The sequence below is a fragment of the Rhineura floridana genome, chromosome 8, assembly GCF_030035675.1.
Source record: "Rhineura floridana isolate rRhiFlo1 chromosome 8, rRhiFlo1.hap2, whole genome shotgun sequence".
NCBI lineage: Eukaryota > Metazoa > Chordata > Lepidosauria > Squamata > Rhineuridae > Rhineura > Rhineura floridana.
In genome coordinates, this window is record NC_084487.1 from 55,378,183 (window position 1) to 55,405,239 (window position 27,057).

At 39.7% G+C, this 27,057-nt stretch overlaps 1 protein-coding gene across 2 annotated transcripts; it reads left to right on the forward strand.

Annotated features, from left to right (window-relative positions):
- The first annotated feature begins 3,993 nt into the window (after window positions 1-3,993).
- On the forward strand, window positions 3,994-26,387 carry HAL (histidine ammonia-lyase). Of its 2 annotated transcripts, XM_061639528.1 has the most exons (20): window positions 3,995-4,329; window positions 5,238-5,298; window positions 5,448-5,475; window positions 5,978-6,052; window positions 6,288-6,360; window positions 6,502-6,568; window positions 6,768-6,805; window positions 6,893-7,018; window positions 9,890-10,029; window positions 12,618-12,665; window positions 14,028-14,175; window positions 15,053-15,148; window positions 15,499-15,557; window positions 17,708-17,788; window positions 18,249-18,314; window positions 18,405-18,570; window positions 22,459-22,593; window positions 23,621-23,729; window positions 23,866-23,935; window positions 25,886-26,387. In XM_061639528.1, the coding sequence occupies exons 1-20, from the start codon at window positions 4,083-4,085 to the stop codon at window positions 26,027-26,029; spliced, it is 1,977 nt and encodes a 658-aa protein (XP_061495512.1). In that variant the 5' UTR covers window positions 3,995-4,082; the 3' UTR covers window positions 26,030-26,387. The 2 variants fall into 2 exon arrangements, with proteins under 2 accessions (XP_061495513.1, XP_061495512.1); XM_061639529.1 differs by lacking the exon at window positions 12,618-12,665 and having other exon boundaries at window positions 3,994-4,329.
- The last annotated feature ends 670 nt before the right edge of the window (window positions 26,388-27,057 follow it).

Sequence of the window (27,057 nt, forward strand, 5' to 3'; positions counted from 1 at the left end):
GTTTTAGTTGTATCGACACGGGGTGTGTGGGAAATGCTGCTGCTATATGCGCCGATGCCGGAATACCGGTACAATTTTCATCAGGCAAACACGCCCCGAGTGGCTAAATAGCAGGAACGCACTGCAGGCTAGGATGCCTGTCATGTGAGTGGCTGCAGCTGTGAAAAACTCCTGCGATTTTCCAGGTTCCTTTCTGGTATCACATATCATGGAAACTTGTGCTAAACTTGCACTACATCCCACTAGAATTACAGAGCTAGTTTGTACATCATGTGAAAGATTAAATATAATGTGCAAATTACCAGGTAAGAAATCGTTAGAATAACAAAACGAAGTGCACTGTGAAGCAGCCCATGAGACTTTTTTTTGGTCAAGGTTGGCATAGTGTGTGTGTGAGAGAGAGAGAAACTGTACTTGCTTAGAGATGTTGTATATTTGTATCTTGTTCCGCCCAGGAACTTAAGGCTTTGTCTTCTCCCAGCATTTTATATTTGCAACAGACCTGTGAGGTAGTTTAGGCTGAGCGTCTGTAGTTGAGACACCAAGGGGCTGAATCAGAAGGCTCTGCAGGCCTGAACTAGTTGTGAAGCTGGCAATTCTCCGCCCCTGCCATAGACCCTTAACTCTTAAGTTTCTGAACTCCATTGGATCTAATAGATACATTCTCTCCAGGCAGGTACCACAATCTGTTTTATTGTGTGTTATGACGCATTGCAAGCCACCTTAGAAGTTCTTAATTGAATTTTTTTTAAATTACATCACATTATTTTGTACACTCTGTTTTAGAAGTGCATATTATCTGAATTCAAGCTTTTTTGTTTGTTTCATATTTTTCCTCAATAGAGATCAGGGTGGCTAAGAACAAATGATCATGAAATAGCAGTAATATGTAACACTTGAAAGTGCTATACAAATGTTCAAAGTGCATTCCATGCATTGCAAAATAATAAGTACAAACAGCTGTTAAAAGAACTTAATCCAACATCTTCCATCAAGTTAAAAGCAATTCAGTGAGAGTAACCACTCATAATTTTATACTTGCATATTGGAATGCCACAAAGCCACAGCTGAATTAATTATTAATACTGTCCAGTCCTACTACAAAGGACTCTTGTTTGGGTTGCTGAAGTGTAAAGGCTGTTATTTTGCCATAGTTTCATGATTAGCAATGATTTTGTCACTGGGGTTGTAGCTGGTACTGAATCAGCATCTATGTAAATCTAATTTCTGTAGTTTATCTCATCTTCTTGATAGAGCACGCAGTGTACCACTATTCTGTGAATAAGCACATGTAGGTTACTGCTGCTACAACTGGTGTCAAAGGCTTAGAATCATTAACGTTAAGACCAAGGCATTATTGCTAAAACTAAATAGGGACATGAGAAGATCTGGTCCCACAGTTCCAGTAGCTACATTGCTATTGATAAAGAATGTGAGGTCCCCTCAAAAATGACCACAGCTTTCATTATTTCACCTTTTCTCTGCATTTGAACTGTGAATGCACAATCCAGTGGGAAGCACATAACTGAAATTCACAAAGGATTACTTGTTCCAAGCATGCAGTTGCTCTCAGTACCTTGTCACCAGCCCACTGTGCGCACATGCCCCAGGGTGGCAGCTACTGACTATGTGTGAAGGTAGTGATAGGAGGAGGGGGAAGAAGAATATAGGACTGGTGCCCTTGAGGCTATTTTGTCTTTCCTTTTGTCATGAGAAATGGCATGCTGGCATCCAATGGCTCATTGCTTCCATTTTCAAACTAGTAATGTACACAGCACGTGAGAAAGCCAGACACCTGTTAGCATAGACTTTGATGGAGAGTAATCATGTTCGCATGCCCATTGATTTTTTTGTCTGGTGCACATGGAACCAGCTTTAGTGCAGCCTTTCTCATTTTTTTGTCTTTGTTTTTCTTTTCTTTTCCACCTTGCCAGCTGGCTCCACAGAAGTGTCAGCATGGCTAACAGGTGGTGGACCTCTGGCCCTCAGGACTCTCCCCAAGATGTTCCCTCCTTCAGGCCACGCCTTTCACCAGCCTGCTGCACACTCTCCTTTTGCCAGGGTTTTGTCCTTCTGGAATGGGTCCTTGAACTGTGTCAGTGCCTCTTGCTTGCCTGGATGGAAAGGTGGGGAGGTGAGAGTCTAGAAACTTCTGACTTTGTGTGGCTGGAATGTAGCCTACTGTGCAAGGGTAGCAGTCACATTCTTTGTCTGTTTTTGTCTCTGGAATGTGGCTCCTGGAAGGTTTACTTGAGGGCCTGCCCTTGGGCTGAAAAGTGCTCCTTGTCCCTAACTCGCAGTGTATGAATAAAATAATAAAATAATGGATAAAGCCAATAGAGCTGTGCCAGCTGTCATAAGCCAGCATAAAACATTGGCAGCCAAAAACAATTTATCTGTTAAATGTACATGGGTCAGGTTTGATTATTCCCCACCCCCAATAAAAACATCTGCTGCTGCAACATCCTAAAACGGAAAATGGCTTGTTTGCTGAACTTATCTGGGGGTGAAGTTCTATAGTGAACTTGGGAAGGATAGATAGAGGAGTGCAGAAAAGAACTGTAAAAAATACAGAACTTTAACCTGCACTTTAACCTTCCTCAGGAAGAAGGAGAGGCAAGAGAAATAGCGGCAAGCTGCACCAGGGGAGCAATAACCTTTTACCTGCTTGTCGCCCTCCTGCATGGTCAACATAATTTCAGTTTTCTGACACTTTTATAGAGCGGGGAGGGCGACTTACAGGCTTTTCTTGGTGAATTCTGACTTTTATACTGTGTTTATGTATATGGATATTGTTTATGTATTTTGTTTTGTAAATTAATTTGGTTTTTTTATTGTACCTTGTGTATTCTATTGTAAACTGCTTTGAGATCTTTTAGATAGTAAGTGGTCTATAAATGGAAATAATAATAATAGTAATAATAACAATAATAATAATGGTGCATTAGAGAGTTTCATAATACAAAGCTAGACAGACATCAGCAAAGAATGATATTGCCAGCTTATGTGGTGATACAAACGCAGACAAAACTTAAAAGCCGACTGAATGGGTTCATTTGGAAGAGCCTGTTCTCCCTTTCTCAGGTGGGTTATTTAAAACCTGTGATCCCTGAGGGGAGGGTAGAAATAGAGAAGCCCATGCTAGGAACCTCATATTAGTGGGTTCCTCAAGAGACCACCAATGGACTAAAAGGACTCAGTTCTTTAAATTATTTTTGTCTTGATTATATAAAGCTGCTTTATAATGAATTGGATCTTTGGTCTATCTATGCCAGTACTGTCTGCTCTGACCAGCAGCAGCTCCCCACAGATGGAAATTGGGATTCCAGAACTGCTTGTAGAATGACAACATGAATGTTGCTTCTGTATACAAACACCTGCATTAAGTTGGAGTGGTCCAGCAGATAAGACAAAAGTGTTATTTGGAGGGCACCATCTTCAGAAATAACACCAACAGTTGTGAAATCATGTAATTCTTTACACGAGGGAGAAAATGAAGGGAAAACCATGTCAGAATTGCACATGGTTAGAAATACAATCCTTTTTGGTAAGCAATTCCTCTCCCTTAAAGGATAACACTCCTGCTCTGGTGCTTTGTCATAAGCAGATCTCCTTAAAGTGTTTTCTAAGAGTTTAGGTGAAAATCAGTATCATTAGAAAGGATTTTTTTAATTCATGCCTTCATGTGTAGTGTAAAAATTATTACCCCAGTCAAACGCTTGAGCAGACTATTCTTTCAACTGCTTTAAAACTGCTTTTGAACACATTTTTTCCTTTAAAAAAATACAAACTTGGCCTCATAGAGTTTGACCAATCAGATTTAGATGCTATTTTCCCCATTTCCCCATTGTTTTCATTATTGATGGGGGCGTGTCATCCCTGTGCACCTTTGAATTGATATTTGGCTAACTACACGTTTGTTTGCAGAGCTAGGGAATCTCCAGGTGGGTGGGTTGTTTTTTGGCCTTTTCTGATTGGGACAGTGGAATTTAGTCAGGTGGCATGTGCTCCAGAATGCACACCGTCGTGGTGCTCATAGTGACATTCTACAGTGGAGGGACAATACTAGACAGAGGACAAGTATGCCAAGGTACACAGTGCATGTCCGAGGGGAATGGCTTGCAGTGCCCTGCCAAAGTGATACCAACACAGTGAGGTGGCTGGGAAAAGAAGCTGTGAGGCGTTACATGAAAAATAAGCCTGATAATGGAGGATTTGATTCTGTAGAAGAAGTAAAATTCTACGTGCGCCGTTGCAAAGGCCTCGGATTGCTGGATCATGATGATACTTTGGAGGATGCACTAGAGGACAATGAGTTTGTGGAAGTTGGTAAGTAAGCTGCAGACCACAAACATCACAAGTTGCTGTGCTTGAACATATTAAGGAGAAGTGAATAAAGAGAAAAGTCTGGCAGGAAGCAGTGAAAACATCTTGATCTTCTTGTGAAAGAAGAGGGAAGTCTCTGTCATAGTCTAGGGGACTGGCATGCACTTAAGCGTCCAGTATTTCAGCTATAGTTATTTCCAAACATTTAAAGACCATTTTCACAAGGGATGCATTTGCCATAACATCCCAGACTTCAGCTACCCCAAATTCTAGGAAAGAAAGAAAAAAAAGAATTTGGTTGTGGGTGTTTTGTTTTGCTTTGTTATCCCTCCTCCTTGTTTCCAACCCACTATCAAACTTTAGTTGACAAGTTCCTTGAAGTGATGGCTTGGGTGTTTTGACTTCTGCTGTGAAGCACCAGGTACCCTCGCTACTGATATGTATAAATAATAAAGTAATCATACTGAGGCCTAATTGAAATGTTACTTATTGGGGTTGCTCTTTATAAAACAGAGAGAAGCACAAAGAGACATGGGAACATAAGAAGCTGCCTTTTACCAAGTCAGACGCTTGCTGTATTGAGTTCAGTATTGTTTCCACTGGTTGGCAGCAGCTCTTCAGGGTTTTAGGCAGGAGCCTTTCCCAGTCCTATGTAGAGTTGCCAAGGATTGAACCTGGGGCCTTTTGCCATGGAAATCAGGTGTTCTACCACTGAGTTCCAGCTCTTCACGTGGGAAAGTGGGATAAAGACATTTAGGAGCAATTCCAAATGCTTAGAAAAATACATATCTTATTGATTCTGTCGGCAAGACATTGTCCTTTTTCAGGGACAGCCAATGAAAGCATAAGTACACTGGCCACAGAAGAGTGGAGAAAGAATGTTCATGATGGTTGTTTCCCTTTTCTTTCAGTGATACAAGGAGATGTAATGTCTCCAGACTTCATTCCATCACAGCCGGAAGGGGTTTATTTGTATCCTTATCAAAAATGCTGTGGTGCTCTCTTCTTTTTTGTATGTCGCACAAATCGAAAACAGTTTAGCATGTTGTCTCTCCTATACTCCAAACTGTGTGCTAATATCTAAATAATCTTGTAGTATGTTTTCTTATATGACGTTTCAGATATAGTAAATATCGAGAACCAGAACAGGTATGAAGCAACGGTTATTTATGAAGGATTGGTGTCTGCATTGTTAGTTCTTTCTCTGTCCCTGCCCTTGTTTCCTATGACATTATAAGTCTGCTGTGTGCACTTAACCTGGGAGTAATCCCCATTGATCACAGTGGGACTTCTGAAAAAACATTCACAGGCTTGTATTGTACAGTAAATAGTAATGAAAGAGAACTCTGTTTTTTTGAACATTATTAGTCCTGTAACGCTATGTACAACAAATACACTGATTTTTCAAGTGCTAAAAATCTGCATTTTGCTGCAGTGGTTCTTTAAGAAACTTCACTTTTGTCATAAAGGGAAAATGTGAGATTCCCACTGTAATGTAACTGATTTCATAGAAGATTATTCATGTACTGTAACTGGTTACTTACATATGCATGTTTGCTGCTGTGGGCTCCTACTGGGGGGAAGGGCAGGATATAAATCTTAATAATAATAATAATAATCCTTTGTTCTAACACTGCTCTTTTTTATACAGTATATTTCTTTAGATGGGAACAGTTTGACAACAGAAGATTTAGTCAATTTAGGAAAGGGGCTGTATAAGATCAAGGTGAGTATGTGGGAAGATTCTAAAATACCCAGTAATGCAGTTTAGGTTATTTAGACTGTAGACTTACAGCCCACCTTCTGTTTAGGCAGCCCTGTTGCATTCCCCCCCCCCCCGCCCCACATGCCTATTTTCCTGAGTGGAACCCTAGACCTCTGCCCCAAAGTCCGAAACTGACAGCAGCCCTACAAGTATTTTTCCTTTCAGCTTGAAATAATAAGAGCAATTTTATTTCCAGCTAACCCCTGAAGCTGAAATTAAAGTCAAAGAATCAAGAGATGTTATTGAAAGTATTCTAAAGGAACGGAGAGGTAACATTAATTTCATTTTAAAAAAAAAATGGGATGTGACCAGATGGGAATGCTGCAATATATGTAAAAGTGATAGTGGGTGTTCAATTCCTCATTTTAAAAATTTAAAATAAAGCATTTCTTATATCATGCTTCTTTCAGTTGTCTATGGAATCACTACAGGTTTTGGGAAATTTGCACGAACCGTTATTCCAAACAGCAAGTTATGGTATGCTTCTTTTTAAAATTTACAAAAGAAATCTATAGAAAATACAGCCAAACAATTGCTAATGTGTTATCTTCAGTCACATTGCTTTCCATAAGGTGAAAGTCCTACGTTTAATTTTCTTTGCTCAGTTTTTGGAATAAACTTAAAATCCTGCTTATTGTTTGAACTAAATATATTGTGTTCCTTTTTTCTCTCTGAGGGAGCTTCAAGTGAATTTAGTACGGTCACATTCTGCAGGTAATGAAGAGTAGATTTTCCAGATGTTTTCCCACAATTTATTATAGGCTACACTGATAACCCTGAGATGCTTGTTTATCCTTCCAGGTGTTGGGAAGCCTTTGATTCCAGAGAGATCTCGTATGCTTTTAGCTCTAAGGATCAATGTCTTAGCAAAAGGATACAGTGGAATTTCACTAGAAACTCTTCAGCAAGTCATCGAAGCATTTAATGGTAACGTGACCATTGCTGTGCTGAATTTTTGTAGGGTTTAGCTTTCAGTGTCATTTTGAAAGGGGATGAAGCTCCTACTAAAAGGAAAGGTCCATCCCTCACCTCATGAAAACATTACTCTTTGTGCCAAAAAATGCAATTCCCCTTTCTTTCTTAGCGAGAACTGTGCCAAGAGAGAGAGGAGGGGTCATACTGTGCATTGCACAGCAGTTTGACAGGCAGCTGCCACTTCTAAAGGGAAGGATCAGCCTTGGAGTGTGCTTTCCGAGAAAGGGGAGGCATGTTCATTGTGTTGTGGATTGTCTCCTTTAAAGTGGAAGAGCCAGGCCAGCCCTACCATGTAAGGTCTCCACCTCAAGAAGTACATTTCTGGTATCACGAAAGGGCACCAAATTGTTAATAATTTAATTTATTATTATTGTATTTTTACTGTCTGGGAAGGGAAAGGAAGTTTGTGGATTTTTTGGGTGGGTCTTTGATGCCATGATAACTTCCCTGACCTTAGTATTATGCCCCTTGATTTGCAGGTGAGAAGGCACTATTTCCTGCTCTGCTTTGGGCAGCAAAATGTCTTGGGCTAGTTCTGGCGGCAACTGTCACTTTAAAGGAGATCTGGATCTGTTCCACTGCAATCCTATGCTACATTCTTATTCAGAGTCCCATTTTCAGTGGAGCTTACTCCCAGGGCATAGGACTGCAGTCCAACGGAGCTGATAATTTTTCTCCCTTGTGTGGACATGACTTGTCCACACCGTTCTCATTAGTTATCAGTAGCACACTTCTTTATACTAAGCGATTTATCTTTTCAAGTGATGGCTCGGGATTATGAGCGAGTTATGCCCTGACCTAAGGTGGGTCACATCAGTGGCACCACCATTCCTTTTTTGAGGGGGGAGTCTTTTTAAAGTGAGAGAGATGGGAATCAGAGGATGAAAGATGAGACGAAGGGCAGTAGCATTCCTATACTATTAATACCTTTGCACCTGTTATTACTCCTGCATAACAAATGTCAATATTAATACCTGCTTTCCAGATTCTATTTATCTGTTCTTCCATTTATAATTAAAAATATAATTTATTTACATTATTTACACCTTTCCTCCAAAGACCTCAAGGTGGCATACAAACATGGTTCTCTCCCTCCTGATTTTGTCCTCACAACCACCCTGTGAGGTTGGTTGTGCTGAGAGATAGTAACTGTCCCAAGATGTCCCAGTGAGTGGGGGTCCTAGTCCAGCGGTCTAACTACAATATAACATGCTGGCTTAAGGCAATGTATAAAATATAACAATAGTACAAAAACCAACCCCAGAAGCAATTAATCCACAGTATCTTAATACATTGAACAATGCTGTAAACAATAATTAGGTAATAATGCATAAAAAATCAAGATATTAAATGGTATATTAAACAATTAATCAAAATATAACAAAAATAAACAGCACATAAAACATTGTTGCCTAAGGGCTCCATCCTAAACTCCTTAGTAGCAGCCTTTATAGTTAGAGTCAGTCACACAGGGGAGAAATTCAGTTCAGTTCTCTGAACTGAAACACAGTCATCCTTTGAAATTCACACTTACTTGAATTTTGCAATGCAGTTCATCAACCAACGTGTCTTAGGGGAAAGTGTGCATAAAATGAATATATGTGTGAAAGTAACATACAAAAATGTATTACATTAGGAGAAATTGCTTGCAAAAATGTGTACAGTTGTCAAAGCTGCCTACAAAAATGTGTTCATTAGGAGCAATTCACACTAAAATGCTGGAGAATGTGCATGAGGATTTTTTAAAAAGAAAGTTTGCAGATTGCTGCAGAAATGTGGAGAATGGAATTTAAAATTGTAAAAATGAGAAATGGAGACAACTGAAAATGACAGAACTTTCCTTCCCTCTATCAGTCAGAGCCCTCCCCTCCCAAGGCAATGTGAAAATGTGGCAGACAAAGAGCAGGGAATCACCAGGCCTTACACAAGCTGCATATGCCGTTTCTATGAAACATAAAAATGCATAAGCCTTGCCCTCCTTTATTTCTGATCACCTGAAAAAGAGAGAGAGAAAGAAATAGTATATATGGCCAAAAATCTTTTTAAATTGTTGTAACCCCCCGGTTCCTTAGGGTGAAAGACAGGTAAGAAATTAAATTAGCACATGGGAATTCTGGTAGCTGTAGTTTACTCCCACAGAGCTATAATTCCCAGCACCCTCAACAAAATACAGTTTCCAGTAGGGATGGAAAGATCTGTCATTTTAGGTTCTCCAATCTTAAATTCTGTTTTCCACATTTCTACGTTTGTGTTTTTTTTAAAAACTTTATTAAAATTCTTGTGCATTTTAATGCAAATTTCTCCTAATAAACATATTTTGTATGCCATTTTGACCAATGTACACATTTTTGCAAGCAATTTCTCCAAATATAATGCATTTTGTATATTATTTCCACTAATATATTTATTTGTATGTGCACTGTTAACTAATATATGCGTTTTTGCAAACATTGGTTGATTGGAAAACTGCACTGCAGAATTCAGATAAGTGTGAATTTTGAAAGATGACTGCATTTCGATTCTCATATTGTTTCAGAAAGTGCAAATTTGCTAGATTTGGCATTAAATGTGAACTGAATCTAATTTCTTCCTGATCCCTAGTTCCCAGGAATCTTTGGGGGAAGCCCTGTGGTTTAAATGTTCATTAGATTATTGGTGCTGAAACTATTAGAGTGTCCATGAAAGGAGACAGGGAAGTTTGGTTTGCATAAAGCATTCCTCCTTCTGCTCAGTGGAAGTACCACTTAGTCTCACTGCTAAATCTTGAGAGCCAGGGTAAATGGTATTTCCCTAACCATGACCTGCTTTCAACCCCTTTCCTAGCCTCCTGCCTGCCCTATATTCCTGAGCAAGGGACTGTTGGAGCCAGTGGAGACTTAGCCCCTCTTTCTCATCTTGCTCTGGGACTCATAGGAGAAGGAAAGATGTGGTCACCAAAGAGTGGATGGGCTGATGCAAAATACGTAAGAGGAATATAGATAATGTTTTGCTGATTCCTTTTGTTATAACTGAAGCATGCATGTACTGATGGGAATTGGGGCACGGTAGGTGGAAGGAGAAGAGGGATAATTTGTTTTGAACCCCACAGTGGATTCATGATCTATAGAAATATGTCTACTCAGCAGTAAGATGGTGCAGGATTGCAGTCTTTAATGAAAAAGTTATTGTACCTATATAATATACTGTAGATGTACAACAGGGAGACAGCCACTGTGCTTCCTGTCGGGGGCTTTCTGTCGGAAACAGATAGTTGTGCTTTGATTTTTGAGTGCACAATTCACACCTGACTGTCCATACACTCCTTTAATTTTTTGTCTTAGATATTTCATTGGCATTCTTGCTGTTTCCTTGATGGAAAGTTTCTGTGCTTTATTTTTGCCGCCCCTCCCCCCTTCAACCACTACTCTTCTCCCACCCTTTCCATTCTGAGCATATGCAAAGATATTTCTCTACCTGTGTGTGTGTGTGCATGTGCACCTTTCAATTTTTCACCACAGGAAGAATGCAAAGTAAACAGCCCCTAACTATCTTGTTTTGCTATGGGTAAAATGGAGGCTTGCGCTTTGGGGCGAGACAGCATTAGCCATTTCCATTTGGTGGTTTAAATTTTTTTTAATATGGAGACCTTGCATACAAGACTGATATTTAGCTATACTGAAATTCTGATATAAACATCTTCTGCAAGACTATTATTATTATTATTATTATTATTATTATTATTATTATTATTATTATTATTATTATTATTATTATATTGTTCTAATGTTTGTACTACAGTCACAGTCTCCAAGGTAATCCTTCACATGTCTGGATCTTGAGAGAATAGCCATTCCAAACTGGGCTGATTAAATTTTGGTATGCCTTCAGTATATAGCAGTTGATGGAAAAAGGCCTCCTTGTGTTGTATGGGCTGCTGGAAACAAAATGTCTAGGTCGTGCTGCTAGGACTATGGCGATAATGGCCAGTCACCAAAATATAAATGCACTTGTGACAAAACTGCCCCCCCAAAGAAAATGCAGCAACAAGCTTCCATACCAATAGTGACTGCAGATGTATAGATGGTTATTTTTATTTAATGGGTTTTCTACAGCCACATCCACACCATACATTTAAAGCACATTTGATGCATATTTAAAGTACACGGCTTCCCCCAAAGAATAATGGGAACTGTAGTTTACTCCTCCCAGAGCTACAATTCCCAACACCCTTAACAAACTACAGTTCCCAAGATTCTTCGAGGGAAACAGTGTGCTTTAAATGTGTGTTAAATGTGCTTTAAATGCATGGTGTGGACATCATGTGATGGACAGTGAAAAGCTTGCATGTGTGAGAGGCACCAATTCTACAATAAACCCCTGTCTGGAATCATCCTCGGTAACAGCACCTTATCCTGTCACTATGTTTTAAGGATGACAGAAGATTTAAAACTAGTTGACATTGTGTTAGATCACTCACTTGTGCTAAGAGAAAATTATGAGCCATTTTAAACCATAGGTTAAAAACATGTTAAATGGTTTATTTTAAACTGTTGTGACCTATTCTGGGGCCTTTCGGTGAAGGGCAACCAATAAATTTGTTGTTGTTGTTGTTGTTGGTGGTGGTGGTGGTAGTAGTAGTAGTAGTAGTAGTATTTGCCCTCTGGCGTGCAGTAGACGAGCTTGCAAGGCTAGGCATTTAATCACTTTTATTTTTACATTTTTTTGGAGTGACATATAGTTGAAGTTACTTCTTGGACACTGGGACAGGACTGCATCCAGGCTGAACAAAACACATCAATAAATAGTTTATGATATTAAAATCTAATATCATTCAGTGCTGGATATATGGAAGGACTGCAACAGAAAGTAGTAGAAATAATTGTACAGATTCCAAAAGACAAACTGTGTTGCAGCTTGAAGATGTTCAGAATATTTTGCTGGCTTTGTAGTGTGATGAGATTGCAAGTCTATCAGGGAGTAGGAGTATGCCTTTCTATCGTTCAGTGACTGAGTGCGGCTCATAATTTTCTGATTCAGCACCATGTCAACCATAGTTTTAATATAGCTGTCATAACCTATAATCAAAGTAAAGAATTTGTGTATTTTTAGCATAAATTTCAGAAAAACATATCTGAAGCTGAAATAGGTAGGTCCCACTGATTTCACTCACTACCAAGTAAGCGTGCACAGAGTTGCAACAGTAGAGAGGCAAACATGGGCTAGTGTTTTTAATTAATTCCTACGTTGCTAAGGCAACGTAGGCAGAGGCTTCCAAAAATGAATATGATGGTTCCATCTCAAACTAGAGGAGCTCCTAGCCACTGAAAGGGTTCTGACCATGTGGAATACAGAAGCAGGATTCTGTATAAGAAACTGAAACCACTAATTTAAACCACTAGTTTTTAAAACTGAGGATGTTAAACAGACTTGAAGCAACATCTTAATTTCTGCTCTTGCATCTTCTGTCTGCATTTAGACTATTTCAAAATATATCTGGGCGGAATGCTAAAAAGAAAATAAGTTCATGGAGAATACTTTTCTCACGTGAAGTATTATTGATACTGCTTTACAGGTCCTAGAAGCTCATGGGCTGAAACCAATTACCTTGAAGCCAAAGGAGGTAATAAAATGCATATGGTCTCAAAAAAGTCCCTGTAGGCTGGGCCACTTACAATAGAACCAGATAATGCAATAGTGAGATTTGTTTCTTCAGTGAATCTGTATCAGATGTTTGATATACTCTTGGTAAATTTATCACGTTGGCATACAGCTAGGAATGCTAGTACAGTCCTCAGAATATAATTAATTTCCATCTGATCTCTCTCTTGTGCCAGATATCACTAAACTTCTTATGTGGATAGTGAAAGGTTTATGTGGTTGTATGGAATATGCTTGAGTATTTCTGATGAACTTGTTTATACACTGTTTTCCCATAAGGCACTTTTACAGCAAAGAGGCTTTAAATCAGGAGTAGGCAACCTTGGGAGGGCCACATTCCAGTAGTGGCTGGAGCCAGAGGCAAAAATGGGCTGAGCAATGAATATAAATTTTACCTTTGTATAGTAGGCCAGTTTCTAAGCACACACTCTGACGCCCCTCTGTATCCCTATCTAGGCAAACAAGGGTCATTATCAGAGTTCAAGGACTTACTCTACTCAGGCAGAAACACTCAAGGAGAGTGTCAAGTAAGGCCAGTGATAGGTGTGGCCTGGGGAGACGGGACTGATTGGGAAGGGTGTGTGGCCTGGAGAGAGTCCAAGGGCCAGACAGAGAGGCAGGGCTGCCTTTGGCCCCTATCATGCCTGAGGTCCCCCCTGCTTAAATTAAACATAATACTTATTATAGCACAAGAGTAAAGGCGCCGTGCTTTAAATCCCTAACAGCCATGAAGCCCACTGGGTTACCACCCTATTCCTGTGACTGATTTGTCTTAAACCATTTTTAATACTGAATTTTAAATTGTTGCAACCTGCCCTGGGATCTTATAGTGAAGGACAGATAAGAAAGTAAATTAATAGTAATAATTTAGCTAGCTAGTTGCTATCTTTCCACCTAACCTGCTTTGCAGAGTTGTTTCAAGGATAAATAGTACCAGCTCGACTGCTTGGAGGAAGGATGGGGTATGAAAAACGTAATTTTTATCCTCACAATGATGCTGTATATAATTGTTCCATTACTCCAGATATGGGAGATGAGGACAGAGAAGCTAACCTGTATATGACCACCACCCAGTGAACTGAGTTAAGATTTTTGATCAGGAACCTCAATTTTTATAATGTTGTCAGCCAGTGAAACAATATCATCTGTGAGTGTGAAAACCTGCCCGAGGCTGGCTTTGAACTAAAATAAAAATAAAAAAAGGATGAGAGGAATCAAGGAATTTCACAACTTGTCTAGTTTGACCCAGTGCAGAAGGGAGCCCATGTGTTTTTTTTTTTTTACAGCAAGTCACTGAATATAAATGCTTTCTGTGTCTTTGAAGGGTCTGGCTCTTATAAATGGAACACAGATGATTACCTCTCTAGGATGTGAAGCGGTTGAAAGGGCCAGTGCAATTGCTAGACAAGCTGACATAGTGGCTGCACTCACATTGGAAGTTCTGAAGGGCACCACAAAAGCCTTTGATACTGGTCGGTACTGAATATCATCAGACTGCTAACTCTCAGAGCGCTTTTACAAAACATGTTTAAAATCTGGGCTTTTAAGTATTTGTTTTGTTCTGTTGCATTTCTGTGATGATGTCCTGGGCTCCTCCTGGGAGGAAGGGCAGAATATAAATTTAATTAATCAATAAAATGAATAAATGTTATACTTCTATTCATGCTATAGGCTGAATTGTGAACTTTAGAAATACCGAGTCCATTGGTTTTTAGTGACTGATGTACTATTGGAAAACAGTTTAAGTGCTATGCTTCTCTAAATCCTGATCATATATACTAATTTCCATCTTCTCATTCTCCATGGATTCCTATGCAACCAAAATAGCGCCATCCACACATAAGAAGGAGGCATCAGCAGACTTGGAAGAACCACAAAGTTTGCAACAGTATTAAAATAGCCTAGGAAAAAAAACAGCTAAGGAGGGAACAATCCAAACCAATATAAATGAGGAAGACTGAGCATGCTCAGTGGCACAGAATGCTAACTGATGGGGGGGGGAGGAATGGAATGGAGTATCCTGGAAAAGGGCATGGCTGTCTGGAACCCTGAACAAGTACACTCGACACAGCAACATTTTGTCGCAGGGCCAACGTGCATTGTGTATTAAACAGATCACCTCTATTCAGAGGAACAGGAAAGTGCTACATATGTTTAAATGGCTTCATTTTAGTGGACTATCATGTGAATTAACAGTGTGCTTGTTCTTATATTTTTCACAAAACTATAGTCTCAAGCTTAAAATACATTTGTAAGCAAAAGGTGTTTTTAGAGTTGGTTGAAAAAATGTCCTTAATTTGTAGGGAGGGGAAATTGTTATGTAAACTCTCTGCCTTTATTTTGAAACAGATATTCATTCGCTGCGACCACATCGTGGGCAGATTGAGGTGGCTTTTCGATTCAGGTCACTTTTAGACTCAGATCATCATCCCTCTGAAATAGCAGGTGAATGGCCATTTTGGGGGATACAAACTTGGTATATTCACATAGAAAAGAAGCTGGAGCAAACTGGGAGCTTCAGCTTGATTTGTGTTTACAATGCTATTTTTAGTCTTCATATATTTAAAATCCTGGGTACAATTGCTAAAGGCATACACACCAAAGGAGCAGCTGTTCTTTTTTCTGGGCACACATTCTTGCCCTTCCACATCGTTTTCAGCTCTCTCCCATTGGCCATTAAGGCTTCCTTGCATTCTGCCCCCCCTTCTTGCTAAAAAGTCCCAAATATAAAAATTTGCATTAAGCATGTTCAGATTGGATCATAAATTCTAAACTTTCATTTTGTTGTGTTGCAGAATCTCATCGATTTTGTGATAGAGTACAAGATGCATACACACTACGTTGTTGCCCTCAGGTAAAGCTGATTGTAAATTCCTTCAATTCAGACATGTATAGCCAAGATCTGAATTATCTCTTCCACATGAAAATAAATTAGTCTATCAGTGAGCTCAATTCTTTTCTTGTTAGCACAAGTAAGAACTATGGAAATTAAAGAGCCATTGCTATACCATGACTTGGAACACTTCCAGACTGTTGCTGGTTTCAGATGGGATTCAGTCACATACTGGCAAACTCAGGTTGCATAAGTAAAAGTCAATTTGGAGCTCTTGGACAACAAAACCCACTCTCCTTCCACCTTTTTTTTTTTTTTACTCTTTGCAATAAAGAAAGTGATGGGGAAATGCACTGGAAAGTGTGGAGATAACACTTGCGTTATTTGCCCCATAACCCTATGCCAGCATAGCTTGTGGAGCAGGAGCTCCATGCTTCCAGCCGAAGGAGGGGCCCTTCTGGGCCACAGGGGCCCTCGGCCAGTGCCCAACCTGGCCACCTGCTGGTGCTGGGCCTGGTGGTTTACCTCCCCACTCAGAAGCAGTGTGCTTCTGAATACCAGTTGTTGGAAACCGTAGGAGGGGAAGTGTTGTTGCACTCAGGTCCTGCTTGCGGGCTTCCCATCAAGGTTGGCCACTGTGTGAACAGGATGCTGAACAAGATGGACCGCTGTCCTGATCCAGCAGACTCCTCTTACGTTCTTATGTACAAACAAATCAGGATGAATGTTCAATAAACAGGTTGTCTGGAAGCAACCTGGGGCTACTCAAACAGTTCTTGATTTTGTAGAATCATAGAGTTGGAAGGGACCTATTAGACCACTGAGTCCGATCCCCTGCTCAATGCAGGAATCCAAATTAAAGTATACAGGTGGCTGTCCAGCTGCCTCTTTAAGGCCTCCAGTGTTGGAGAGCCCACCACCTCCCTAGGTAATTGGTTCCGTTGTCGTACCACTCTAACAGTTAAGAAGTTTTTCCTTATGTTCAGCTGAAATCTGGCTTCCTGTAAGTTGAGCCCATTATTCTGTGTCTTGCACTCTGGGATGATCTAGAAGAGATCCTGGCCCTCCTCTGTGTGACAACCTTTCAAGTACTTGCAGAGTGCTATCATATCTTCCCTCAGTCTAAATATGCTCAGTTCTTTCAGTCTCTCTTCATAGGGCTTTGTGTCCAGTTCCCTGATCATTCTCATTGCCCTCCTCTAAACCCGTTCCAGTTTGTCTGCATGTACTATGAATGTTTTCCAGTTAGGGGTTATATTTATAAGGGGGGAAGTCACTAGTATGCCTAGAGTTAACTTTTCATGTAACAATCACATAGGTAATGATAGAAAAATCAACTCATTTGAAATGTAGTGTTGGAGGAGAGCTTTGCAGATACCATGCACCGCAAAAAAGACAAATAATTGGGTGTTAGAACAAATTAAACCAGAACTATCACTAGCAGCTAAAATGATGAAACTGGGGTTAGCATATTTTGGACACATAATGAGAAGACATGATTCACTAGAAAAGACAATAATGCTGGAAAAAACAGAAGGGAGTAGAAAAAGAGGAAGACCAAACAAGAGATGGATTGATTCCATAAAGGATGCCACAGAGCTGAACTTACAAGATCTGAACAGGGTGATTTACAACAGATGCTGTTGGAGGTCACTGATTCATAGGGTCGCCATAAGTCGTAATTGACTTGAAGGCACATAACACACAGTAAATGTTTTAACAGTATGCTAAATCTGGCATTCCAAAATTGCCTGTATGCAGCAAACCAAAAGATTGCTATCCACACTTATGACATAGAGGGTATTACAAGTATTTATACCAGGGCAACTTGTAATGTTTCCATACTTGGTGAGAACAATATCCGGCTTTTATTGGCCACATATTCTGCACACGCACAATCAGAGGATTAGCTTGGATCCTTGTACCATATACATGCAGTCATAAAGGGACAAGATGATAGGCCACCAGTCACACATTCAAGGAATACTGTATGTACAAACTGTGAATCCATTCACTTTCTGTAAGCTGTGAGACAATGTGAAGATATCATTCCATTTGCTAAGCAAAGCTTGGAGGTACAGGTATAAGAGAGAAATAAAATTAAGTTTAAATTTTAAACCAGAATTTACCAAGATGCAGGAAATGTGGCTAATATCTGTAATTTCTTTTAGGTTCATGGTGTTGTGAATGACACAATAGCATTTGTCAAGGACATCATCACCACAGAGCTTAACAGTGCAACAGACAACCCTGTATCTTTTTTTGTATGATTCTGCTGCCTGAGTAAAGTGTGTGGCTGTGTACCCATCATACATTTACAGCACATGGCTTCCCCCAAAGCGTCTTGGGAACTGTAGTTTAAAGGTGTTGGGAACTATAGCTCTGTGAGGGATAAACAACAGTTCCCAAGATTGTTTGGAGGAAGTCATGTGCTTTAAATGAATGATGTATACACAGCATATGTTTCACTCTTTTGGAGAACTGTTTTGTCTGCTGTGCTCCAGTCGTAATTTTTTAAATTGAGAATTAAAAATTATCTTCATGGCATATTGTTGGTTTTAAAACATGTTGAATTTATGTGTGTGTTTATAACAGAAAGGCAGAATAGAAATAGTTCTAATAAATTCAGTAATAACTTGGACTTTACTATGGTCAAAGACTTCCTTTCGAAACCCTTCTCACCGTTGCTGAAGTCTTAACGTGTCCCCCAAGATGGTTTTTGCCGAGAGGAAGGAGACAATTTCTGGAGGAAATTTTCACGGTGAATATCCTGCCAAGGTAGTTAACAAACATTTCCCCCCAAATATTTTACATTATACAATTTAGGGGTTTAAAAATCCTAAATAAAATTCAATATGTATCTTTCAGGCTCTGGACTACCTTGCAATTGGTGTCCATGAACTTGCTGCGATTAGTGAAAGGAGAATTGAACGACTCTGCAACCCATCCCTCAGTGAGTTGCCACCATTTTTAGTCACAGAAGGAGGGTTGAACTCTGGATTTATGATTGCACACTGCACAGCTGCATCCCTAGGTGAGTACAATAAGGCCATAGGGCCTTTCAGAGTGGTTGAACTGGAAATACACGGACCTCTCATTGCCCCAGAGTTGATTCACTGTTCTGGCTAGCCCTTCTTGCATCACCATCTGAGCTGTTTGACTCTTCCTATGAGCCAATATGATGCCCTCCAGATGAGCTACAACTCCCATGTGGAGTTTAAATGTGTCATGTGGATCTGCATTACTTCATAAACTTTGCCTGCGTGTAAATCATTTTAATTAATTTTTAAAAATGGAAATAAGCTGCGAAGTTTACTGGGTGACCATGGGCTATATGAGAGATGGACCATATGCACCATCTCTCAGCCTATATGCCCCTCAGGATGAAAATAACAGAAAGAGACCATGACCACCCCAAGGAAGAACGGCACACTTAAGATGTAGAGGAAAAAATAATTTACAACCATAATGTGAAATCAGATATATATCAAGACATAGTATGAAGAAATATTTAGATGAGCATGAATGTAAAATATGTTTATTTACACAAACTGTAAAGATATTTATAGTGCTATCCCATGCATGTTTACTCAGAAGCAAGTCCCAGTGTATCAAGTGTGATTTACTCAGACAGGGAAGCATGCACAGGACTGCAACTTCAAGTGAAAAGGAACTTCACTTGCCCAATCCAAAATTCAGAGTCATGCCACTTTGAGCTGTTTTGCAACTATTTTATACTTGTTTTATGGTTACTGAATTTTAAATGACTTTATTTCATTGTGAGCTGCCTTGGTTTCATTGTGAGCTGCCTCACAGGGTTGTTGGAAATATTCCATATACACACACAGGAGATGTAAAAATATTTACATCCCATATAATAATTGAGGTCAAAACCAGTTGGCCATTGCAGAACACCTTTTTCAAAAAATAAGTATTAAAAAAAAGGATTGGAGGGGGAGAGAAAGATTTACATCACAATCCTTTTCTGTGTTCACTCAAAAGTCCCATTGATTTTCAGCACAATCCTAACCATGTCTACTCAAAAGTAAGTCCTACTGAATTCAGTGGGGTTAACTCTCAGGTATGTGGAATTAGCATTGCAGCTTTACTCCCAGAAAAGCTTCATATTGGGAAGGTTTTCAAAACAGGTTATGAATAAAACAAACTGCCCTCTTCACCAGTCCAGTAAAATTTAAACTTGTTTGACTCCTTAATTAGAAAAGTATAACACTGCAGCATGCACACTTTTCAAAATTTATGTTCAAAAATTATTTGAAAGGTAAAATGTATAATATGCCATTTTTGCATGTAATTAAAAAAACTGCATGTACACTTTTATTATAATTTATTATAATTATAAAAAAATGTTTACTATGTATGCCTACCAAGATCCTGCTGTGATCTTCTGCTGTAGTGCAATCCTATGCATGTTTACTCAAAAGCAAGTCAGACAGCTGGACAGCCACCTGTTCGGTATGGTTTAATTTGGATTCCTGCATTGAGCAGGGGGTTGGACTCGATGGCCTTATAGGCCCCTTCCAACTCTATGAATATTCTATGAAGTCCCATCCCTGTACAGAGAAAGTACTCTTCATGCTGCTGAAGCTATATATTTACTAAGAACATAAGAAGAGCCTGCTGGATCAGGCCAGTGGCCCATCTAGTCCAGCATCCTGTTCTCACAGTGGCCAACCAGGTGCCTGGGGGAAGCCCGCAAGCAGGACCCAAGTGCAAGAACACTCTCCCCTCCTGACGCTTCCAGCAACTGGTTTTCAGAAACATGCTGCCTCTGACTAGGGTGGCAGAGCACAGCCATCATGGCTAGTAGCCATTGATAGCCCTGTCCTCCATGAATTTGTCTAATCTTCTTTTAAAGCCATCCAAGCTGGTGGCCATTACTGAATTCCTGATGTGAGACAAGCAGAAAAAGCAACTGTTCCCAGAACTTGAAATGGGGTTTAGCTATTGCCTGGGGGTTGACAAATCTTGCCAATCACAATCCTGACTTCACTGAAAACCTGAAAGGGCAGGGATTAGAGCAGCTGGTACAAGTTGTGTGTGGGGGTCTGACATTTTGGTTTATATATTTGAACCAGACCACCTAGAAACCTATTTTTTAAAACAGAAAGCTAAGGTGACTCACCTGGAGACCCATAGAGGACCCCCAAAAACCGGAGTCTCCGGTTTTGCCAAAAACTGGGCAAAAACTAGAGAGCAACCTTAATCCTGAGAATGTGTTGCAATCTGATAAGGCATAAATAACTAAAAGATTGTCTTACCCCTTATATACCCAGTCAATCACTGCTCTCTGCAGGTGAGGGCCTCCTGCAAATACCTGCAAATCTTATCAGGAGGTGTGTTGTGCACAAAATAGGAAATGGATCCTTAGTGTTGTGGTACCTACCCTTTGGAATTCCCTCCCCAGACAAGCACCATCTGTGTTATCTTTCTGGTGCCTACTGAAGACCTTCCTCTTTCAACAAGCCTTTTAAGTAGAGACGTTATCTGCATCTGCGTCTGTTGGAATTCCTTTTTAAGATGTTTTTAAAGCTTTTTTTTAAAAGATGTCTTGTTTTAATATAGGTTAAATCTATTTTTAAGATGTTTTAGAGTGTTTTTAGTGTTATGTTTGCTGCCTTGGGCTCGTTCTGGGAGAAAGGGCGGGATATAAATTGAATAAATAAATAATAAATAAAAATATTTTTAAAATCTCATGTACTTTTGAGTACACTCTGTATATATTTATACAATATACATAAACATTTCCCAACATAAAACCAATGTCACCTTACAATAATTGATTTTGAGTTTCAGTGTTTCAAAATAAAATATCATACAGAATGAAACTGCAATGTACCATTTGTAATTCAGTAATATGAGATCATTGGTCAGGGGTCTGATTACTTTTGCAAGGCACTGTATTTATTTATCAATAAGACAATAAATATCCTACACTGACATCTTCTGTATGTTCTCCAGACATGTTGTATTATGTTGTTTAGTGGGGCTGACGCTTAGATTAATGGCATTGCAGTTGTAATCATTTCAATGAAGAGAATGTGTGCAGTGTGGTGGTTAAAAGGCTGAACTGTGAACCACTAACTGCACAATTCAAACCTAAGGCCCACTGGGATGAGAGATTTTGGATTTGGTGTACTTTGAGCTTTCCTAGCTGAAATAGCCCTCCCCTCAGCTGAGCTGGTGGAATGTATACTGGCCTAATTCCCCCCAAAGGGGTATTTGGGGGAGTAGCAGGGGCATGGCAGGATGGGGCAAGGAGAGATTTACACCTATTCCAAACCCTGTTCAGCTGCATCATGTGACCTAGAGCCCAGTCCTCAAAACTTGGGCCCACACTTGCTTGTTGGAGGAGCTGGTGGTAGCTCCTCCTGAACGGAGTTTGGAGTAGGGGTAACTTACACCAGTGTAACTTACGCTAGCTTCATATCATTAGGATTGCTCTCTCTAACTCTCTGGTTTAAATCTTACCTCTGTCAATTTATTCACTAGTTTGCAGTATGAAGATAACAGCAACCTACCTTACATGATTGTTGCAAGCATCGCTGAGATAATGTATAGGAAGCTTTAAGAATATCAAATGAATCCTATTAGATCAGACTCATCTACTACAGGAATTTGGGCTTATGGGAAGCCCTAAGGCAGGGCTTGAAGGCCACACCCCTTCCCTTTTCTGTGCCCCCTCAGTGGTGTGAGCACCTTTTGAGTATTCTGAACACTGGAAAATATGCTTATGTGTGCTACATCTTGATATTATAATGCTGATGGTGATCTGCATAAAGTACTATTACAAAAATGTTTCAGGTTTACTTGTTTCACTTGCTGACCATGGTCTAAAGTGAGAGATTGTTTCCATGGTGATTTGCCTTGAAGGGTACCATTTATTCATACTGGACTTTTGCAGTTTCTGAGAATAAAGCCTTGTGCCACCCCTCTTCTGTGGATACTCTTTCAACCAGTGCTGCTACAGAGGACCACGTATCCATGGGAGGATGGGCTGCAAGAAAAGCACTCAAAGTCATTGAGCATGTTGAACAAGGTAATGTAGCAGGCACAATGAATCTTAACAGTGTCTCCTAAAGCTCCAGCCAGGGTGTAAGCTCCATGGATATCAACAGGACTTGCTTGCATTCTTTTATGCAATGGGTTTAGGGTGGGTCAAGATGACAAGAGACTGAAGTCACACGCCAACATTATTTAAGCGATCAGGGTGTGCATCAGGATGAAATAACCTGCTTCAATAGGCTTTTTGAGAGGAGATAGTTGAAGGCAGGAATTGATGGCAATGGCATAGCAAGTATTTTTAAACTAAGTATTGGGTCAAGAGCAGCTGGGGCACTTGGGTTCCATTTCAGGCAGCATAATGTATTTTGTTGAAACTGTAAGATGGGATTTAAGTTAATTGCATAGATTTTAAAACTATGATGTTCTGTCTGCCTTCAAAATAGTATCACTATCAGTGGCAATTAAAGCATCTTTTAGTTCCTTTTATTTTTCTTAAGCAATTACTTCTGATTAAACAGCTTAATGGGATGAAGCATTTAGACAAATTAGCCCCACATCAAGCCGATAAATTGTTCTAATGCAGTAAGGCAAACTGATATCTAAAGTTAGAAAAATCTAAGTTACAGAGAAGATAATTTTTTTCTCTTTGATATAGAACCCCCCCCCCCAGTATCACAATTGCTCACTCTAAAACTCAGAATCCTGACTCAGTAAAACAGTCTGAGAATTTTTGAATGTGTTTCAGATCGTATGTGTGTGTAAGTACAATCTATCACATACACATACAATGTCCACATAGAGTGCCAAATATTAACATACTCCGTAGGAAAGTAGATTTAAGTTTTTCTAATGTAACTTGCATTGTATCCAGACACATGGTAAATTATTCATACAATCATTTCACATGTCAGAACTGCAGAAGTCTATTCAATCCATCTTACTGAAGTGCCAGTTTGATTGTGTGAACTAGTTCTAACATCTCATCCTCACCTATTTTCCTTGAACTTCTTTAAAATTACCCAGAATTTACCATGGTCTTTTCTGTTGTTTTTGTCCACTAGTATTGGCCATAGAACTCCTTGCAGCATGCCAGGGCATTGAATTTCTACGCCCCCTGAGAACTACGACCCCATTGGAGAAAGTCTATGACCTTGTGCGCTCTGTTGTCAGGTATGTCAAACAAACACTTGCCCAGAGACTGCAGCTTTTGAGAACATTAGCCAAACATTAACTATTACCACCACTGCTGCTACCACTACTAGTAGTAGTAGTAGATTTAAGAGTTGTTCAATTTGTATTTTTTCAGGCCTTGGATGAAAGATCGCTTCATGTCCCCAGACATTGAGGCAGCTCACAGATTGCTTGTGGATCAGAAGGCAAGTGTTGACATTGGCAACTAATGAAATCTGATGGAGAAACTCTGTGGTTTTTTGCGAGTTCCTTTTGTGTTTACCCACTTGCTACATAGTTATGTTCTTACCTCATGCATGTGACTTAGTACAACATTCTATGATGAAGAAAAACAATCTTGTATTGAGACTTAATTTGCTGTCTAGGAAAACTGGTTGGAGGAAACCATATCTTTGTGACACTAGCACAGCACAAGTGTCTCTCCAAGCACGTGACATTTGGGTTGGAGGAGCAGTTTGTGTCTGTCATAAAGTGAAAGAAGGAATTGGCAAAAGAGGATCGTGGCCGAGCGGGTAGACCATGTTTCCTTATTTTACATATTTCTTTCCCACACTTCAGCTCTGAAGAATTTCTCAGAGCAGCTCACAAGTCAAAGAACATTAAAAAAAATAGTCAATAAGTCCAGAGTACAATACATAATTAGCAAAACAATAAAACCAAATATTAAGACCAGAGCCACAAAAGATCAAAACAGCTTCTAAAAAGCCTAGACAAATAAAAAAATTCTTCACCTGGCACTAAAAAGATAACAAAGGTGGTATCAGGTAAGCATATCTGGGTAGAGTTTTTTTAAACACCGGGAGGTAGTGATGATTGAAAAAGACCCACCACAGCAGGTCACCACCCACCTAGCTGATTATGGCAATGGGATTCAAACAAGGGCCTCTTAGGAAGATTTGCATCTGGGCAAGCTCACATGGGTGCAAGTGGTCCTTGAGGTACACTGGCCTAAAGACACAAAGGCCAACACATTGAATGGTGCTTGGAAGTGGACTAGAAGCTAGTGCAGTTGTGTTAAGTCTAGCAAATTATATTCTATATGTTTGATCACAGTGATATGGAGTGCACAGCTGAATTAACAGGTGAGACTGAATGAGTCCTGAGCACCTGGCATGAATCTTATAATAAAGAAATGATAAATTATTTATTCGATCTTTGTCTTTGAAAAAGAATATGCAGCACACCTTCCATCTTGCTAGTATTCATATTTTACCTGCCCCCTCAGCGTATTTGGATGCCAACCATTTTTGAATGCTAACCACAGCTTTTAGATAGATTTTCTCAAGTGTAATTTCCAGGATGTGTAGAATTTGGGGGGTGGGGAAGTGATAGCAACCTCCTGTGCTATCTTTGGTTATTTATATGCTAAAATGGTTACCACAAAATGCAGCTTTATCGTTTCCCCTCCCACCACTCATGCTCATATAGCGCCACTCAATCTGTATGAAGTACAGAATCTGTGCTAGTTTTGTGTTTCCTTGTAGAGACTAGGGATGTGCTAGAATTCCACCCAATTTGGATTTGCTACCATATTTTCCATTAATTCACTTATTTGCTATTGTTATAGATCAGATTTTTTGTAGTGATTTTCTGCAGCTATTTTCAGAAATGGATTTTTTTAAAAAAAAATCTGTCTACAATATTGATATTAATATCAATATTTGTATTGATATTTCCTTCAGTTTATCAATATTTCCTTTCAAAATATCAATACAATATTTTTCTGAGGGGAAAATGGATCGGTAAAAGCAGCAGCTTGGGGACAAAGAATCAATACTAACCTGCTAAGTCAACGAAATATGTTTTTCAACCGGCACCAGCCAACAGATCCAATCCTAGTAGACAGTGAGGGAAAAGAGTATAGAGGCAATAGCATGCTAGTGTGGATGGCAGAGGATCAATGTACATTGGCAGCACTTCATTGCTGTTCAAAACCACCATCTGGGCATGCCCACAAGGCCTACTTCGTCCAATCATATTCTATCTATAGCAGTTTTAGCTAATTTGCACCATTTTAAGTATACAACTTGGCTCTTGTATGTTATCTGTTAATATTTTGGTCCAAATTTTGTCTAAGTTTCAAATTCAGTCTTTGCCTTTTGCTTCTGAGTCTACTTTTTCCCCCCTGCCTGTAGGTTTGGAAAGTAGCGGAACCATACATTGAAAAATACAGAAGGGAGCACATTCCTGAGTCCAGACCAATTTCCCCTACTGCTTTTTCTTTAGCACACCATCATGGACATCATCATAGGAACTCAGATGAATTTGATGAACAGTAAAAAAAAGAAAGAGAAACAAACTTCAGTTCCTAGAAAAATCTTTTGAGGTTTTAAGAATTCCCATATTCTGTACTTTTATTTCAATGGGATAAAAGAACTGGTTCCAAAGCTCCAGATAGGCATGGGCACTGAGAAAGTGCCGGACAATGAATGATTTCACAGTGGCTTAACTCCAGACAAAAAGAAAATGAATATGTTATATACCTATAGCAAATGGGGCAGGGGGAGACTAAGCCTATGCAAATACAACTCATTTTGTGACTAAAGGTTAAATACACTAATGTCAAACTGGAATTAGCCAACTAAAATTAGCTGTTTTTAATGTATAAGAACAATAAATCTAATATTGTAATCTTGACAGAGACTGGTCTTTACATGTTGCTTGAAATTGTCTGATTTTTTAAGAAATAACGCAAATTCTAGAGTTTATGTAATGTGTGGAAGGTGTGGGGGAGGATAGATTGTGTAGAAGCTGAATTTAGTTTGGTAATTGTGCTAAGCAAAGAAATCCCACTGCCTTCCATCCAACCTTTACTGTCCCTTTTTGTTCCTGGCTTGTTGTCTCAATGGGTGAGCTGCAAACTCAGCTACAGCAACATAACACAAAAAGGAATCTCCAAAAGCTAGACAAGAAGCAATGGGGTGGGTCATTTAGAGATTGTGGTGGTCCTTATTATGATTGCCTGTTTGGCATTTTAAAAACCAAGCTATAGCCCCTTGCCATCAACTCTCAGGGTATGGAAACTGCAGCAGAGGAGGCTTCTTGTGTGTCACATAACATGGGAAGATCCAGGCCACATGAAAAGAGCCCCTGTGGTGTTTTTTCCTCATGCCTATGTCAACAATAACCAGCAGGGGGAGGAACCATAGCATAAGATCTTCCCATGTGGTCTTCTCTTCAAAGGTTACCAACAAGTGCAGGAAAAAATACTCTAAAATAGCTCTCATGTCCCAGCTATCCCTGTTAAATAGTGTGTGGTAACTGCCTCAGGTGCATAAGATGCTGGGGAACAGCCATGGCAGTTTGT

What these genes read in the sequence shown, in the direction of transcription:
- HAL (XM_061639528.1), top strand. Translation starts at nt 4,083, where the DNA reads ATGCCAAGGTACACAGTGCATGTCCGAGGGGAATGGCTTGCAGTGCCC. An exon ending in TTACCTTGAAGCCAAAGGAG is followed by an intron (nt 12,666 to 14,027) that starts GTAATAAAATGC and finishes GTGTCTTTGAAG; the next exon opens with GGTCTGGCTCTTATAAATGG. An exon ending in ACAGTGCAACAGACAACCCT is followed by an intron (nt 17,789 to 18,248) that starts GTATCTTTTTTT and finishes GTGTCCCCCAAG; the next exon opens with ATGGTTTTTGCCGAGAGGAA.